At 46.0% G+C, this 15,921-nt stretch overlaps 1 protein-coding gene across 1 annotated transcript in view; it reads right to left on the bottom strand.

The window, feature by feature from the left end:
• The window catches only part of ZCCHC2 (zinc finger CCHC-type containing 2), a 181,607-nt gene that overhangs the window by 79,951 nt on the left and 85,735 nt on the right, over positions 1–15,921 (bottom strand). The window contains exon 7 of the mRNA XM_082259718.1: positions 8,731–8,802. Within this exon, the coding sequence (XP_082115844.1) occupies positions 8,731–8,802 (72 nt within the window). The remainder of the gene's footprint in view (positions 1–8,730; positions 8,803–15,921) is intronic.

Raw genomic sequence — 15,921 nt, 5'->3', positions numbered from 1 at the left:
TCCAAATTGATGAAGACTTTAGATTTTTTACATTTTTTTTTAATTGGATAGGTTTAATAGCAGAAAGTAAAAAAAAATATATATATATATATATTTTTTTTTTTTTTTTTCAAAATTGTCAGTCTTTTTGTTTATAGCGCAAAAAAAATAAAAAAAAAATAAAAAAAACGCAGAAGTTTTCAAATACCACCGAAAGAAAGCTCTATTTGTGGGAAAGAAAGGACATACATTTTTGCAGTATCACAAAAAATGGCCTGGTCATGAAGGGGATAAAACCTTTCGGAGCTGAAGTTGTTAAAATAAATAGGAAAAAAGTTAACAGCAACCGTGTCACCCCACATGCACACACACTGATGCAACACACGCAAAGGGAGCACAAATGAATGTAAGCCACAATTGAACATTACATGTTGGGTATCTACTCAGATGCCAGAATGAGAGCAAAAATTCTAGGGCCATCAACATGATCTGTAAAGGCTTTCAAATCGTTGCTAGAGCACACATTTTTGGTACCATCGTTTTTTCGACCTTTTACCAGTGAGCACAGTTGGAAGGCTTGACAAGTTTGGTATTTTTGATATTTTTTTTTACTCCATTAATGAATTTTGGTATCTATTTACTTAAAATATAAAAGATGGTGTTGTATTATCAAAAAAGTTGGTACTATATTGTGTTTGTGCACAGTATAAGTCATGTTAACTTGGGTCTTCCTGAAATTATAGATTTGATAAACAGTTGAAGAAACATGGTGCGACAAAATAAAAAATAAATAAATAGCAACTACCACTATATTTTTTCCACAGAGCCTTTGCTGTCAGACAATATACAACTCTTTGGGGGCTTTAAATTATTTTCTAGCAATAAAAAACGTTTATTTGCTAGATTTTAGTGTGAAAAATTAAAACATTTTCCAGTTATGAAAATTAAACAAAGTCCCCGCAAATGATTCTGTAAAATGTTAGACTTCACCCAAAACAAACTTGCAACTTCCTTTATCGGCAAGCAGTGCAAATAGTTGGATTTTTGTCTTACCGTAAAATCCTTTTCTCTGATGTTCATTGACGGGCACAGTCTCTTATCTTCATATCAGTAGGGTTATACTGCCCCCTACAGGAGTAGGACACTAGGCAGAAAAAAAGTTCTGGCTATGCCAATGGGCAGTCCCAGGGGGTATCAGGGGGTATACCAGGGGTACGCAAATGTAGACTTGAAAGGTCCACTTACCATTTTTCATTCAGTCCGAGAACCGGAAAAGTGACCGTCAAATTCCAAATACAGAACGCCAACAACAAAAAAAGGCATTCCCCAAAACTTTTGAACTATAGACAAAAAAATTACCTAACAAATACACAACCAATATGTGAAATATGACAATGTTTGATCCATAGATGGGAGAGAATGCAAACAGAATTTTGTGTCTTTTAGCTATTCTTCCCGTCAGCCGGATTCATAATTTCAGCCATTGTGCAGGCAATGATGGAAAAAATATATAATGTGCACGTAAAATAAATCTATAATTTTAACATATTATATGAAAATAATTCTTTAAAAATGCAGTGAGACTTAATTTTTATGGTTTACAGTAGTACAAACTATTTTTGCTGTATATTTTCAGTGGATATGCAGGTGAAATACATTCATCTTTTAAAAACATTTCTGTAGTTCTGTATAGTTAAAATTATAGATTTATTTTACGTGCAAGCCTTCAGCATTCCCGCACTTGTCTTCCCAGTTGCTGTAGAGAAGAGACACCTTTCACTCGGAAGACACCTCAGAGCACTTTCTAATAGAAGAGTAGGGGAGCTTAGGCGCGAGGAGGAATAAGTTCATCCTCCGCTGTGAATGCTGGGCGGCAGGCGTGTGACGTCACTGGTTGCTAGACGCCAGGCGGATGGTGATCAAGCAACCAGTGATCTGGAAAAGAAACAAGCAGCTGCTTCGGCGGTCCAGATTTAAGCGCATCTGGGTCCGGACACGGCCCGGAGTAAGCTTATTGAGGACCTTGGGGTATACCCTCGCTCCCTGTTATAGGATGTCAATTTTGTATCAAAGCAGTGTCAGATAAAATAATACCAACCCGACTCAAATAGAGGGGCGGGTACTGCGTCTGTCAACCATCAGAGAAAAGGATTTTACGGTAAGACAAAAATCCAATTTTTTTTCTATCGTTCATTTACCGACGCAGTCTCTGATCTTCATATCAGTAGGGAATGTTCCAAAGCGCTGCCATAAAAACGAGGGGTGGGAACAGCAGAAAAAAATGTCCCCAAGGCTAAACCATAGCCAACAAGGCAACATAGGACTCATCAGCACAAGATGAGACCCACCTGAAAAACATTAACCACTTTACCACTAGAGGATTTTGCTGTCTTACGTCTGGGCCACTTTTTGCGATTCGGCGCTGTGCGAATTTAACTGACAATTGTGTGGTCGTGCGACGCCATACCCAAAGGAAATTTACGTCCTTTTTTTCCCCACAAACAGAGCTTTCTTTTGGTGGTATTTGATCACCTGTGCGATTTTTACTTTTTGCGCTATAAACAAAAAAAGAGCATACATTTTATAAAAACAATATTTTTCACATTTTTTTTATATGAAATTCCCCAAAAAAAATGTAAAAATCAAAATTTTTTTAAATTTTTGGCCAATTTGTTTTCTGCTACCTATGTTTGGTAAAAAAATTCACAATAAGCGTATTTTGATTGGTTTGCGCAAAAGTTATTGCGTTTACTAACAAAGGGAAAGATTTCTGTCATTTTTGGTGTTTTTTTTTTTTTTTAACGCGTAATGGCGGCGATCTGCGATTTTTTTTGCGGGACTGCGACATTGCGGCGGACAGATCGGACCCTTGACTGACATTTTTGACACTTTTGGGGGTACCAGTGACATTACTGCAGTAATCAGTGCTATATATATGCACTGTTACTGTAAAAATGACACTGGCAGGGAAGGGGTTAATTTTATTGGAGAGGGAGGGGTTAATGTATGCCTGGTGCTTACCGACGTGTGTGGGGGGAGGTGACTATGTGACACAAGGACAGATCCAGGGTTCAACTATGCTGAACCCTGCAATCTGACCCTGCCTGTCACTTGGGAGATCCGCCCGCTTGTGTTTACACATTTGCCGCAGTACTATTACCGTACACAGACGGCAAGTGGTTAAACACCCTCAAGGGAGACTAAAACACCCTTAAAACGGCAGCCTGCAAAACTTTACGGCCAAAAGGAGGCATCTGCAGATGCCAGCACATCCACCTTGTAAAACTTCGTGAAAGTGTAGCCACCAGGTAGCCGCCTTGCAAACATTAAGCGCAGATGCCTGATGGCAAAAAGCCCAGGAAGCACCAAGCGCCCGAGTAGAATGCGCCTTAACAGGGAAAGGTGGAACCTGACCCTTAAATGAATAAGCCTGCACCACTGTCCGTCTGATCCATCTGGAAATAGTTGCAGCAGACAAAGGTAGGCAGCCCTTTCTTTGGACCATCCGTGAGTACAAAGAGCGAATCTGACTTTTGAAGACTCAGTAGTCGCCAAGTATACCCTGATCGCCCGAACGACATCCAAGGTATGTAAAGCAATTTCCCTAGGATGTCTTGGCTTAGGACACAAAGAGGGTAACACGATGTCCTCATTTAAGTGAAAACTGGAAACAACCTTCGGAAGGAAGGACGGATCCGAACGAAGCACCACTTTTCCCTGTGAACCACCAGATAGGGAGACCGACAGGACAACGCCGCCAGTTCCGACACCCTGCGCGCAGAAGTAATAGCCACCAAGAAGGCCACCTTCTGGGATAAGTTAAGCAGGGGAATATCCTGAATACTTTCAAAAGGAGGTTTCTGGAGAACCGACAGCACCAAATTAAGGTCCCAAGGTGGCAGCGGAGGTCTCATCGGAGGTGCCAAGTGTCGCACCCCCTGGATAAAGCTACATACCAGGGAATGGGAGGCTAATGGACTTTGGAAGAAAATTGCCAAGGCCGAGACCTGACCCTTGACAGTACTCGAGGCAAATTTCTGATCAACTCCCTGTTGCAGGAAAGCCAAGATCCGAGCCCCCAAGTAGGAGCGAGGGGGAACCCCAAGGGACTCACACCACATAATATAGGACTTCCACATACTATGAGAGATCTTCCTAGAAGACACTTTTCCCACTTTAAGCAGAGTGGGAATCACTGAATCAGACAATCCCGTCCTTCAGCACCTGGCTTTCAACAGCCAAGCCGTCAAAGCCAGCGACCGTAAAGCAGGATGGAAGATTGGCCCTTGAGACAGTAAATCCTCCCTGAGAGGAAGTCTCCAAGGAGCGTCTGCAACTAGCCTGACCAGGTCGGCGTACCAAGCTCAGAGAGCCCAGTCTGGAGCCACAAGAATGACCGTAATCCCTTCCACCTCGATCCTGCGAAGAAGTCTTGGCAGCAACTCGAGAGGAGGAAAGGCATACATCAGCTGATACTGACCCCACGGGGCCACCAGCGCGTCTGCGGCATCTGCCAGAGGGTCCTGGGAGCGGGCCACAAACCTCTGCACTTTTTTGATCCGAGACGCCAACAGATCTACATCTGGAGTGCCCCAACGAAAGCACAACTACTGGAATACCTCCGAATGAAGGGACAATTCCCCTGCATCCAAGGCCTGTCGACTGAGGTAATCCGCCTGACAATTGTCCACTCCTGGAATGTGAACAGCCGAGAGAGCTAGGACAAAGCGTTCCTACCATCGAAGGATGCCTGCCACTTCCAAGGCCGCAAGGATACTTTTGGTGCCCTCTTGATTGGCATAAGCCACGGCCGTGGAATTATCCAATTGAATGCGCACTAGACAACCCTGCAGGTGCTCGGTCCAGTGGACTAGGCAAAGCCTGATCGCTCTCAGCTCCAGAACATTGATCGGTAACCTGGATTCTTCCAGGGACTAGACTCCTTGAGCGGACAACCTGCCGAGAACCCCTCCCCACCCAGACAGACTGGCATCCGTGGTGACAATCATCCAATATATAGGGAGGAAGGATTTCCCTTGCTTGAGCATCAGGGACGAAACCACCATATCAGGGACTCCCCTGGTCATCTGGCTCAGCTGGATCTGATTGTCCAGGGAATTTGAATTCTTGTTCCATTTGAGAAGGATTTCCTTCTGGAGGACCTTCGTGTGGAATTGAGCGAAGGGGACCGCCTCGGAAGGACGACACCTTCAGTCCCAGAACTCTCATACAGGTCCGAAAGTACGACCATTTGCTGGGCAACAACAGCTGAACCGCAGTCTGGAGTTTTTCCAGAGGAAGAAACGCCCTGGCTGAGTGAGGATGAGTCCAAAGTCAGGCCCAGATAGTTCAGTCTCCAGGGACAACTTCTGAAGATTCAGAATCCACCCGAACTCCTCCAAGGTTCTCATAGTGCTCTGCAAATTTGTTACCAGCACTGCGGGAGACTCCGCATGGAGAAGCAGATCATCCAGGTAACCCAGGACCGTAATCCCCCACTGCCGTAACAGCGCCAGGACCAGAGCCAACAGCTGAGGAGCAGAGGCGAGACCAATAGGTAACGCCACAAACCGATAGTGATCCTCTCCCACTGCAAAACAGAGAAACCGTTGTGTCCTGCACAGATTGGGATGTTAAGGTAGGCATCTTAGATGTCTATGGAGGACAGGAAATACCCCTGATGTAGGGAAGCCACCACCGTGCAGACAGATTCCATCTTGAATTTTTGAACTCGCACAAAGCAATTCAGTGCCTTCAGGTCCAGGATTGAACGCACCTTGCCTTCCTTCCTGGGGACTGTGAACAGGTTTGAATAAAAGCCCTGAAAATGTTCTGCACACGGATCCGGAACTATTACGCCCTGTTGTACACGGTCCTGTACTGCCCCAGAGAGCGCCAGTAAGCAATCCGGGGACAGTCTCACGATGGAAGGGAAAAACTCGATCTTGTAACCGGACCGTATGACCTTGTGAACCCATTTGTCTGGTATCCGGGATAGCCACAGGTCCGGGAACCGGTAAAGACATCCCCCCACCCTAGATATGGATGAGGGTGCACCTTCAGGTTTAAAGAGGTCTTGTCCTAAGGTCTGGAGAAACTCGATTTTTGCTTGCCAGACCAGGGTCGCTTGGAACCACCCAAGGGAGTCTTGAAGGGCTTTGCCTTATTGACTGACCCTGGGGGACGAAAAAATTTCTTGTGTGCTGAAAAGGAGGGACCCGTCTGCGACAAGGGTCCTTACCCTTGTTAGCCTGTGGGAGAAAGGTACTCTTTACCCTTGTTAGCCTGTGGGAGAAAGGTACTCTTTACCCCCTGTGAGACCTTTGATAGCCCCAAACAGGCAATCTCCTTGAAAAGGTAGATCAGTCAAGGCCTTTTTTGAGGTCTGATCTGCAGACGAGCACTTTAGCCAAAGTATACGCCGGAGGACCACTGCCGAAACAGACAGCTCAATATGGGAGCAGTATCCAGCGCAGCATCGCAAACAAATTGCTGCCCCTGCACCAGCTGGTTCAACAGCTCCTCAAAGGCAGGAGGAAGAGGTTTCCCCTCCAGGTCATGGCATAGTAACTTAGCCCATTCAGTCAATGTTTGCGAGACCAGGGCAACCGTAAATACCGGTCTTAGTGCAGACGCGCCATGGAGTACATATTGTGGGCCACAGACTCCTTTCTATCTGCCTGATCCTTCAAGGACAGTGAATCCTCCACTGGGATCATGGTAGCTTTATTCAGTCTTGAGACCGGAGGGTCCACTGTAAGTGGCACAGTCCACTTCTTTATAAAGGGACTCCTTCAAAAGGGTAGCGTCTAGCAATCTGCTTAAGCACCCCAGGGGAACGCTTTGGGCGGTCCCATTCTTTTTTTGAGCATGTTGTCAAAATACGTGGGAGGGGGAAAAACCTTTGCCTCTCTGGATGGCTTGAGAGTGCCGAACGTAACCTGCACCTCAGTCGCAATCGCAGCTGCGTCCTCCATTTTTAGAGGTTCACGCACAGATACAACCAGTGCGTCCACCAGCGCCTTTTCTTGGCGGAGGTAGAAATGTCTTCCTCACTGTCAGAGGAGACAGGGCTTGAGGTAGTAGACCCGGCAAGGAGACCCACGTCTGCGGTGGCTGAGTCAGACTCAGAGTTTGAGACATCAGATGAGGCAGGGGTAGGCGGAGGCCGTTTTTTGGCACCTCGCACATTAATGGCCTCCTTCACCAGGGACAGAAACGATTCCAGGATCGCCGACAGTGCATCTAGTGTCAGCTAGGAATGCAGAGAGCCGTGCGGCCTCCTTGAGGGGTTTAGGTGGGGATACATGTTCTGCAGGGTCATGTTGCACCAGGGGAACCCGCCAGCAAAAAGTTGAAAAACAATTAAAAGAAAAAAAAAAAAAAAAAAAAAAAAAAACGTCCCACCGCGCTACAGTGCCCCCAAGAGGTCAGGCAGAGTGCACTGAAGACCCCCAGCAGAGAGAGAGAGAGAGAGAGAGAAAAAGAGAGAGAGAGAGAGAGAGAGAGACCCCCAGACTCACCACCCTACACCAAAGATGCACCAGGAAGCCCAGAATGTCTGCACAGCATGTGTCAGCAGCGATCTCGATCCAGAAATAAAGTTCTGAAAATCAGCTCCAGGGTATAGGGAGGGGCTCCACCCAGAAAAACACACCCAGGAACTCCCATCAGTTATGAGAAAACCACTGCAAAATGGCGCCGGGCGTACCAATATGGCCTCCAAATCATGCAGCACACATTGGCTACAAGAAAATGGCAGCCCGCGAAGCGACTGAGGACACCCCCAGCCTCATGGATGGGATAGATTGGAAGGTGGACCCTGGAGTGACAGGTAGGAATCCCCCCCCCCCCCGTGCGCACGATCGATCGTCAGTCGCCACACCCCCCCAGCCCACCACCTGCGGCCTAAAGCTCAGTCTCAGCTCCTGGGAGTAGTTACAAATGTCCCAATAGCCCCTAGTAGTGAGGGGGTGGGGGGGGGGGCAGTTAGGTGGGGGTGCCTGAAAGGACAGAGGGGAACCCGGGGTAGTGAGGGTCCGACCGTCCTAGGCAGGGGCTTGCGTCCACCCCAAAACCCGCCAAGAGGGGGTGAACATTTATTCACCATACCGGAAAAGGCGGGCGTCCTCTCCTGAGAGAACCCCTCTCTGCCGAAGTGGGGGGGCTGTCGGCCAAATAGGAACGCTGTGACCCAGGCCTAGACCCGGTCTTATGCGACTTGGCGAGATGTTTAACTTGCGGGGCCAGTCCCTGCCTGGAGGGACTATGTTGCACCTGACCTAGGGCGGAGCTGGGGTCTGCGCACACTCACTGTCCGGCTGGGGTGACCACTGGATCTATATATCCAGCCCGTCCCCCAGATCCAGCTTAGTTGCTTGTAGCTCTCCCAGGAAAAAAAAGAGAACAATAAAAAACTATCTAGAAGAAAAAAAAAAAAAAAAAAACTTTTGCCAGGACCAGCGATCCCAGCAAGGAATTAGGTCCTTACTACTGTTCTGACTGGGCAGATTAAAACGGACATCCTATAGCAGGGAGAGAGGGTATACCCCCTGGGACTGCCCATAGGCGTAGCCAGAACATTTTTCTGCCTAGTGTACTACTCCTGTAAGGGGCAGTATAACCCTACTGATATGAAGATCAGAGATGTGGCTGTCAATGAACGACAGAAAAAAGAGAATTTAGTCTTCAAACATGTGATAAGTCTTATATAAAATAAACCGTTGATTCTTTTAAATCTAGAAATCTTACCTTCCTCTTGACTAGAAGTCTCTGAGCTATCTTCAGATGTCTTACAATACTTTGAGCCTGCCGGCAAATGACCTGGTAACAAAACAGGAAAAAACACTGTTGAGGCCATACATTATTACATTTACAAATCGATGACAGTCCTAAGTATATAGCTAAATGTGCATTTACTCAAATATATCCCAACCCACTATCTAAGAAATCATCTAGATCCACTGTGTCAGAAAACTTGAAATGTTGGCAGTAGCATATATGTTGGGATGGGTCATTGGACACAGACATATAGCTATAGCATGCAGGTACCTTGTATGCATTTACATTAAAGTTTACAGAACTGACATTGAGTACACCAGAGCTACTATATTATGGCGCTTTTCCACTGCATGGAACCGTACCGGTTCGGCACGCTTTTGTGCTTTTCCACTGCTGATACCGCATTGTATAGGGTCGGAACGGTTCGGTATAGGTTTGCTTTTCCACTGCATGGAACCGAACGGTACGGCTCTGAAAAAACAGTACCTACTCGATTGTGGTTCCAACAGGTACCAAACTGGTACCATATCCAACAATCCTTTGCATGCAGTCACTACTAGCCACTGATTGGTCAGAGAATCCCACCCACCCCGTTGTTATCCCACCCACTTAACTTATTACTACTTTAGTGGAAAAGCAAACCTATACCGTACCGTACCGACCCGTTCCGACACTATACCATGCGGTACCAGCAGTGGAAAAGCAGACCGGGCCAAGCAGGGCCGAGTAGAGCCGGTACGAGCCGGTACAGTGGAAAAGTGCCATTAGTAACCCAAAACAAGCAGAACAGCCAGAGTTAACGTAATATAGCCCTTTTTGCTACCATAGCCATTTTTTACATTTCTTGCACAAGCTTAAAAAATCATTTTAGGCCTGAGGTTTGCATAAAACCCCCAAAACATTTTCTGAAAGCAGACATCCTAAAGCACGTGTCAAACACAAGCCCCGCGGGCCAAATCTGCCTCAGCAGCACAAGGTAAGGGGTGCACTGTGACCCTTGACATCTGATGTAAGGGGGGTGGGATGCTCTGGACATCTACTCTAGTCTTACAGATACAACCGGCTCTTTGAGTGCAACCAGAATGCCGATGAAGCCTGCAATGAGATGGACTTGGACATACCTTCCCTAGAGAATAAAATCTTATGTTACCCAATATTACCGCAAATACAAAATTTCAGTAAAAAAATACACCAGTTAATTTTTAGGGCACACAAATGCAACAAATTCAAATGATATAAATGCCCAATAAAAAACATAAATAAATAAAAATAAAAAAGGAGGATACCCAACATGTCAAACCATCAATTTTTCATGCACACTTGAAAAAGAAGCAAACTTCAGTACCCTATATTTCCCATAGGCGACTCTTTAAAAGACGGTGTATTTGAACTTCCACCCTGTGCACTGACTGTCAGGTTGCCAATGTATCTGTATAGCATGGATCACTAGAGTAAAATTTGGCACCTGGGATGACATCAAATAGCAGTCTCTTTATTGAAAAATCACATGAACACAACTGTAAGACAACATATTTCAGCTGTCAGGCCTTAATCATGGCCATAATTAAGTGCTGACAGCCAAAACGCGTTGGCGGTTTTACAGCGGTTATTCATGTTATTTCAATAAAGGGAGACTGCTTTTTGATGTTATCCCAAGTGCTGACTTTTCTTCTAGTGATCCAGATTTTTTAACAGCCCCCTACAGGTCATCAGTTTAGTGTTACGGAGGTGGTCTAGTGCTAAATATATTGTTCTCTATTCAGCGCATGCGGAGATGTGCAACGTGTATTGCATTCAACGTTTACGTGCGTAGGTGCCTCTAACAGTGGTGCACAATGGGCACATGAAAAGCTGTAGGTGACCACGTTGTTCAGGTTCCAAGCCCTCTATGCCATTCTGTCATAAGGGACATCGCTGCAGTGACCTCCCCCCTCCCTTCACCCTCAGTTTATACAATCCAGAAATTCTTTGTTGTATGTCAAACACCGCTTATCAGTACTGTGATAGGATTAGAAGACTCTAACCCCAATACATGTGACCTCATAAAAACATCAGACTTGCAAGCCTACGTAACTAGAGTTTTAACTACCTGCCTGGTCTCAGTCTTATCAGTCAGTTACCATTAATAAATAGCTCCGTTGATGGAATAGCCAATACACACTCCTGAATGACTGGTTATTAGCAAAGACTCAAAAACTTCAATGCATTTCATAACTTCTGAAAGAACAACAATACAGCCAGAATAAGGTTATATTTAGCTCTATCAGTTAATAGGTAGTATCTTGAAAACAAACACCCCTACGCTAGGAGGTACCAGAGTGGACTAGGCCCCCACACCCCATATTTATATCCTTTTAACAGGTAATTGCATGCTGGACAATAACATACAAGTTAGCAGACCAACATGTAGGTTGTCAAAGATATACTTCTAGAAGAAGTATTTGGCACATGGTCATAAACACAGTGACATCCCAGCAGTAACTCAGTAGACCATATCATTGGTCAGATCATTTCTGTCAACAGCCTCCTCACCAACTAGAAAAGGAGGTTGCCCTTGCATTTAATGGCTTTCGTTTACCACTTCCAGGCCGCACGCCTCAGTTTTACGTCAGTACTTTGACGTTAAATACAGGTGCTATGGGAGCAGATAGCTAGCTGCCATAACCCCAATATTTTCTTACACATTAAAGTGGCCCCAGCGGCGGATTCACCACGGAATCACTTTTACGGGGGGAGACGTGCCCCCCATCCCCGGTCTTTTTTCCCCGCTTATGGGAGCTGTTGGTAGAGGGGAAAACGATCCAGTCCATTGCAGTCCCAGGCAGGAAGTCGAGTGAGGGCCTTGGAGGACTGGAGTGACATAAGTCGCTTCCGCCCACCGGCCTTAAAGGGCCCATTTTTTTTTTGTGCTTTTAAGGATAGATGTGAGATCTTTAAAAAACAAAGGATTCCTGCGAGCTACCTGTCCCTGTTAGATTCTTAAAATGCCGCAAACACTTCACTTCTCATAAAAAGTGTAAAAATCTAAAATCTATAAAATTGTGCTGCGCAGATTAAAAATCTATATGATAAATACTCTTAATAAATGAATGCATAAGCTTGTACCAGCTTATGCATTAATTTCTTAAGAGTATTTATCATATAGATTTTTAATCTGCGAAACACAATTTTATAGATGTGAGATCTGATGTCTTTTTGACCCCCGAAGGCTCGAGTGTGAAATCAGAGAGAGACCAGTTTGATTTGTGGAAAAAAAGACCTTTGCTTGGACTGTGTTTAGAATGAGGTGCAAGTATTCCAGGCAAGTGGAAGGAAGGAATGCCTATTTTTTTAAAACATGATTACGCAATTGAAGGTCTGAAACACCTGAATAGTCTTGCTGATGTTTTCAGATCGGTGGACAGAAGAGGAGTCCTTCAGAAGGAGGTTGTCTAGCTACCCTGTGACCTGGATGCCTTGAGTTCTTAAGAGGGCAAGAAGGGGTGCAAAAACATTTGTGAACACCCTGGAAGTCAATGAAAAGCAAAAAGGGCAGTGTGACAAACTGAAAGGGTTTGTCTCCTACTGTGAAGTGCAGAAAACGCTGAGAAGATAAGCAAAAAAGAATGCAGGTAAGCATCTTGGGTGTCTATGGACGTTAGGCTTCAGCAGTCCAAGCTTTTTCCATAAGCAGTTACAGCGGGTGTTGAAGGTGTCTGGGAGTGAGAAATCCACTATAGACTCTTAAGCTGGATACACACTATCCAACTTTTGTGGTTAGATTTCCTTCAGATTTACCTTTTCTATGTAGTGCAAGGGCCTGCCAGATTGCATACAAATTGAAAGTGTTTAGGTTTGACCTCATATTATATGGTTTTGGTAAGTCTAAACAAAAAGTCTTCAGAAAATCTTATAGTGTGTATGGCCCATTACACTGCTTCTACAATTCCCCTCAATAGCTGTGTCCTATAGAAGAGGCATTTCACTCTCTGACTCTGGTAGAGAAAGAAAAGGATGGAGAAGTAGTCTGGTGCTTTTGAGCTCTGGACAGTGATGGCTGTAATAAAGCTCTTGGTTGTCCGAGAAATTTGGACATGGTTGCACAAAACACCATAAAAAATACATTTATAAACACATAGTGATGGACGAAAATCTGCCGGGGCGGTTTGAGAACGTCAGACGCAAATTTTCTCAAAAGTCCGCAAACCGCAAGTTTGCGGCAGGCCCAATTGACTTTAATGGGAACCGAACTTTAAAAACTTTTAGGTCATATTTGCAGTCACAAAAGACGTACTAGCTGTGCACAAATAGTCCCAGCACATGGACAAGGTCAAAACAGAAGTATTGCAATTGGAAAAGTTGCCCTAAAATTTTTATTTTTTACAGCAAAAAAAAAAAAAAAAAAAGATTTTTTTTTCATAAATCAGCCAGAACTGACAGCAGCCAGTAAATACATGTCAAATACATATAGGGTCCATTCACACATTTGTAAAATGGGTCCGCATCCATTCCACAATTTGGCGGAACCTTTACAGACCCATTGATTTTCAATTCCAGTCTGAAAAATGAGGCATTCACAGAATAAAGAAGTGTCGGCCATTCCAGGCCCCAAAAATTAGCCCACATGCCTTTACTTGACAGCTAAGAACGTTGTATTCTGTGGCTGAAGGTACATTAGGCATTCACAGGATACAGAAGTGTCGGCCAGTATAGGCCCCAAAAATTAGCCCACGTGGGTTTACCTGACAGCAAAGAACGTAGTATTTGGTGGCTGGAGGTAAATTAGGCATTCACAGAAAAAAAAAAAAAAATTGTCAGCCCTGAAAGGCCCCAAAATGTTGCCATTCAATGGACATGAAATGCCTTTTATGCCGCTGTATTTAGCGAAGACAAGGACCAGGAATTGGTGTGGGTGGATGGTGGTCTGGCGGATATTTGTGACCTGGCATTTCAATGAAATATGGTCTACTGGTCCCATGTGTTGAATTCCTCAGAGATCCATGCCTCATTTATTTTTATAAATGTGAGGTAGTCTACACTGTCATGAGCTAGGCGAGTGCGCTTATCGATCATGATCCCCCCTGCTGCGCTGAACGTCCTTTCGGACAGGACACTAGATGGGGGGCAAGCCAACATTTCCATTGCAAATTGTGCAAGCTCCGGCCGAAGGTCAAGCCTGCCCACCCAATAGTTTAGGGGTTCATCACTCCTCAGAGCGTCCACATCGGCCATTAACCCAATGTAGTCAGACACCTGACAGTCTAGGTGCTGGACCCGGAGTGCAGCTGTCGATGGTTCGGCTGAAAGAAGGATCTCATATCTGAAGTGACCAAGACATCTTCAAACCATCCTCTTCTTGCAGGCGCTGTTGGATTGCTACCCGCAACTGTCTCTCCGTGACTGGAAATTGCTCTGCCAGCGCACGCAAAAGCAGAATGCAGCATTTCCCGCAGCAAGGCCTGGAAGTGCTGCATTCTGACCGCCCTCTGTGATTGTGGTAACATTTCTGCCATTTTTTGTTTGTACCGGGGGTCTAAGTACGTTGCCACCCAGTACTGGTCCTTGGCTTTTATGCTTTTTATACGGGGGTCCCCCTTAAAACACTGGAGCATGAAGGCCCCCATTCGCACTAAACTGGAAGCGGTGTAGTGGCCTGCTTCCAGCTCATCATCCAGGATAAGGTCGTCCTCGTTCTCCTCCCCCATCCACAGATAACACCAGGGATCCCAGAAAGGTTTAAAGCATGCTCTTCTTGCTCCTCCTCATCCCCCCCAGCACCACCCTCCTCTGACTCCTCTTTAGACTCCTGCTGTTGACTTGTCTCAGATGGAGTAGCACCCACTGGGAATTTATCCAACATTGCGACTTCCTCATCTTCCTGCTTCGACGGCTTGATCAATGACATGATGCAATGCAGGCTCCAGAGAAGGCGTAAGGTACGATGTCACTGATGGTGCCCTGGCCGTGACTGACCAGTTTGGTGATCTCATCGAATGGCCGCAGAAGTCTGCATGCGTCCCGCATGGAGCAGCCACTGGCGAGGTGAAAAAAAACCCCAAGCGCCCGAGAACCTGTCCTGCCGCACAGTTCGTACATGTAGTCATTAACTGAACGTTTCTGCTGGAGCAGCCTATCAAGCATATGCAACGTTGAGTTCCATCGCGACTGGCAGTCACAAATAAGACACCTGACGGGCAGGTTGTGTCGCCGCTGAATGTCAGCAAGGCGAGCCATGGCTGTGTAAGATCTTCTGAAATGGCCCGAGATTTTCCTGGCCTGCCGCAAGACGTCCTGGACCCCAGGGTATTTGGCAACGAATCGCTGCACCACCAAGTTCAGGACGTGTGCCATGCATGGCACGTGTGTTATTTTGCCCTATTTCAGCGCGGCACAGTTGTCGCACACCACTTTACCAACTGTCAAATTCATTTGATGGCTTTCAAATTAAGCGGTGTCAGCCACTGATCTGCCTGTGAACGCTAAGCTGAAAGGAGTGCAGGACCAGTGTGGCTCTTGGCTTCCAGGCACAACAGACACAGCAACATCTCACCTGACATGTGGAATAGGTTCTGGGGATCTTGGGCGGCGCAGCAGAAGAGACGATGGCAGCGGAAAAGGAGGAGTCAGCCGAGGAGGGGAGCGAAGATGGAGGAGGAGGAGAAGAAGAGGCAGGCCTGCATGCAATCTACACGGGTGCCACGGGTTACATGCTCGACGGCCGTCAGAAGGTTCACCCAATGCGCAGTAATCATGATATACCTTCCCTGCCCCTGTTTGCTAGACCATGTGTCTGTCGTCAGATGTATCTTAGCACCAACACTGTGTGCCAGAGATATATTCACTTGCCGCTGAACATGGCCATACAGCTCTGGAATGGCCTTCTTCTAGAAATATTTCCTGCCTGGGACCTTCCATTGTGGTGTTCCAATGGGCAAATAATTTCCGAAAGGCCTCCGAGTCCACCAGTTGATATGGCAGTAGTTGGCGGGCTATCAGTTCCGACAAGCCAGCAGTCAAACGTTGGGCAAGAGGGTTATCCGGCGTCATCATTTTATTCCGCTCCAACATTTGGGCCATGGAAGTCTGCCTTTTTCCAGAACAACATGACGACAGCATCATGGAAGGTGGAATGGAGGACAAATGTGAGGAGAGAGAAGGAGAAGAGGCTGGACGGTGAGAGCC

The sequence above is a fragment of the Pelophylax lessonae genome, assembly GCF_965119305.1.
Source record: "Pelophylax lessonae genome assembly, chromosome: 5".
NCBI lineage: Eukaryota > Metazoa > Chordata > Amphibia > Anura > Ranidae > Pelophylax > Pelophylax lessonae.
Note: the sequence above shows the minus strand (reverse complement) of the source record. Positions and strands in the feature narration are given on the sequence as shown.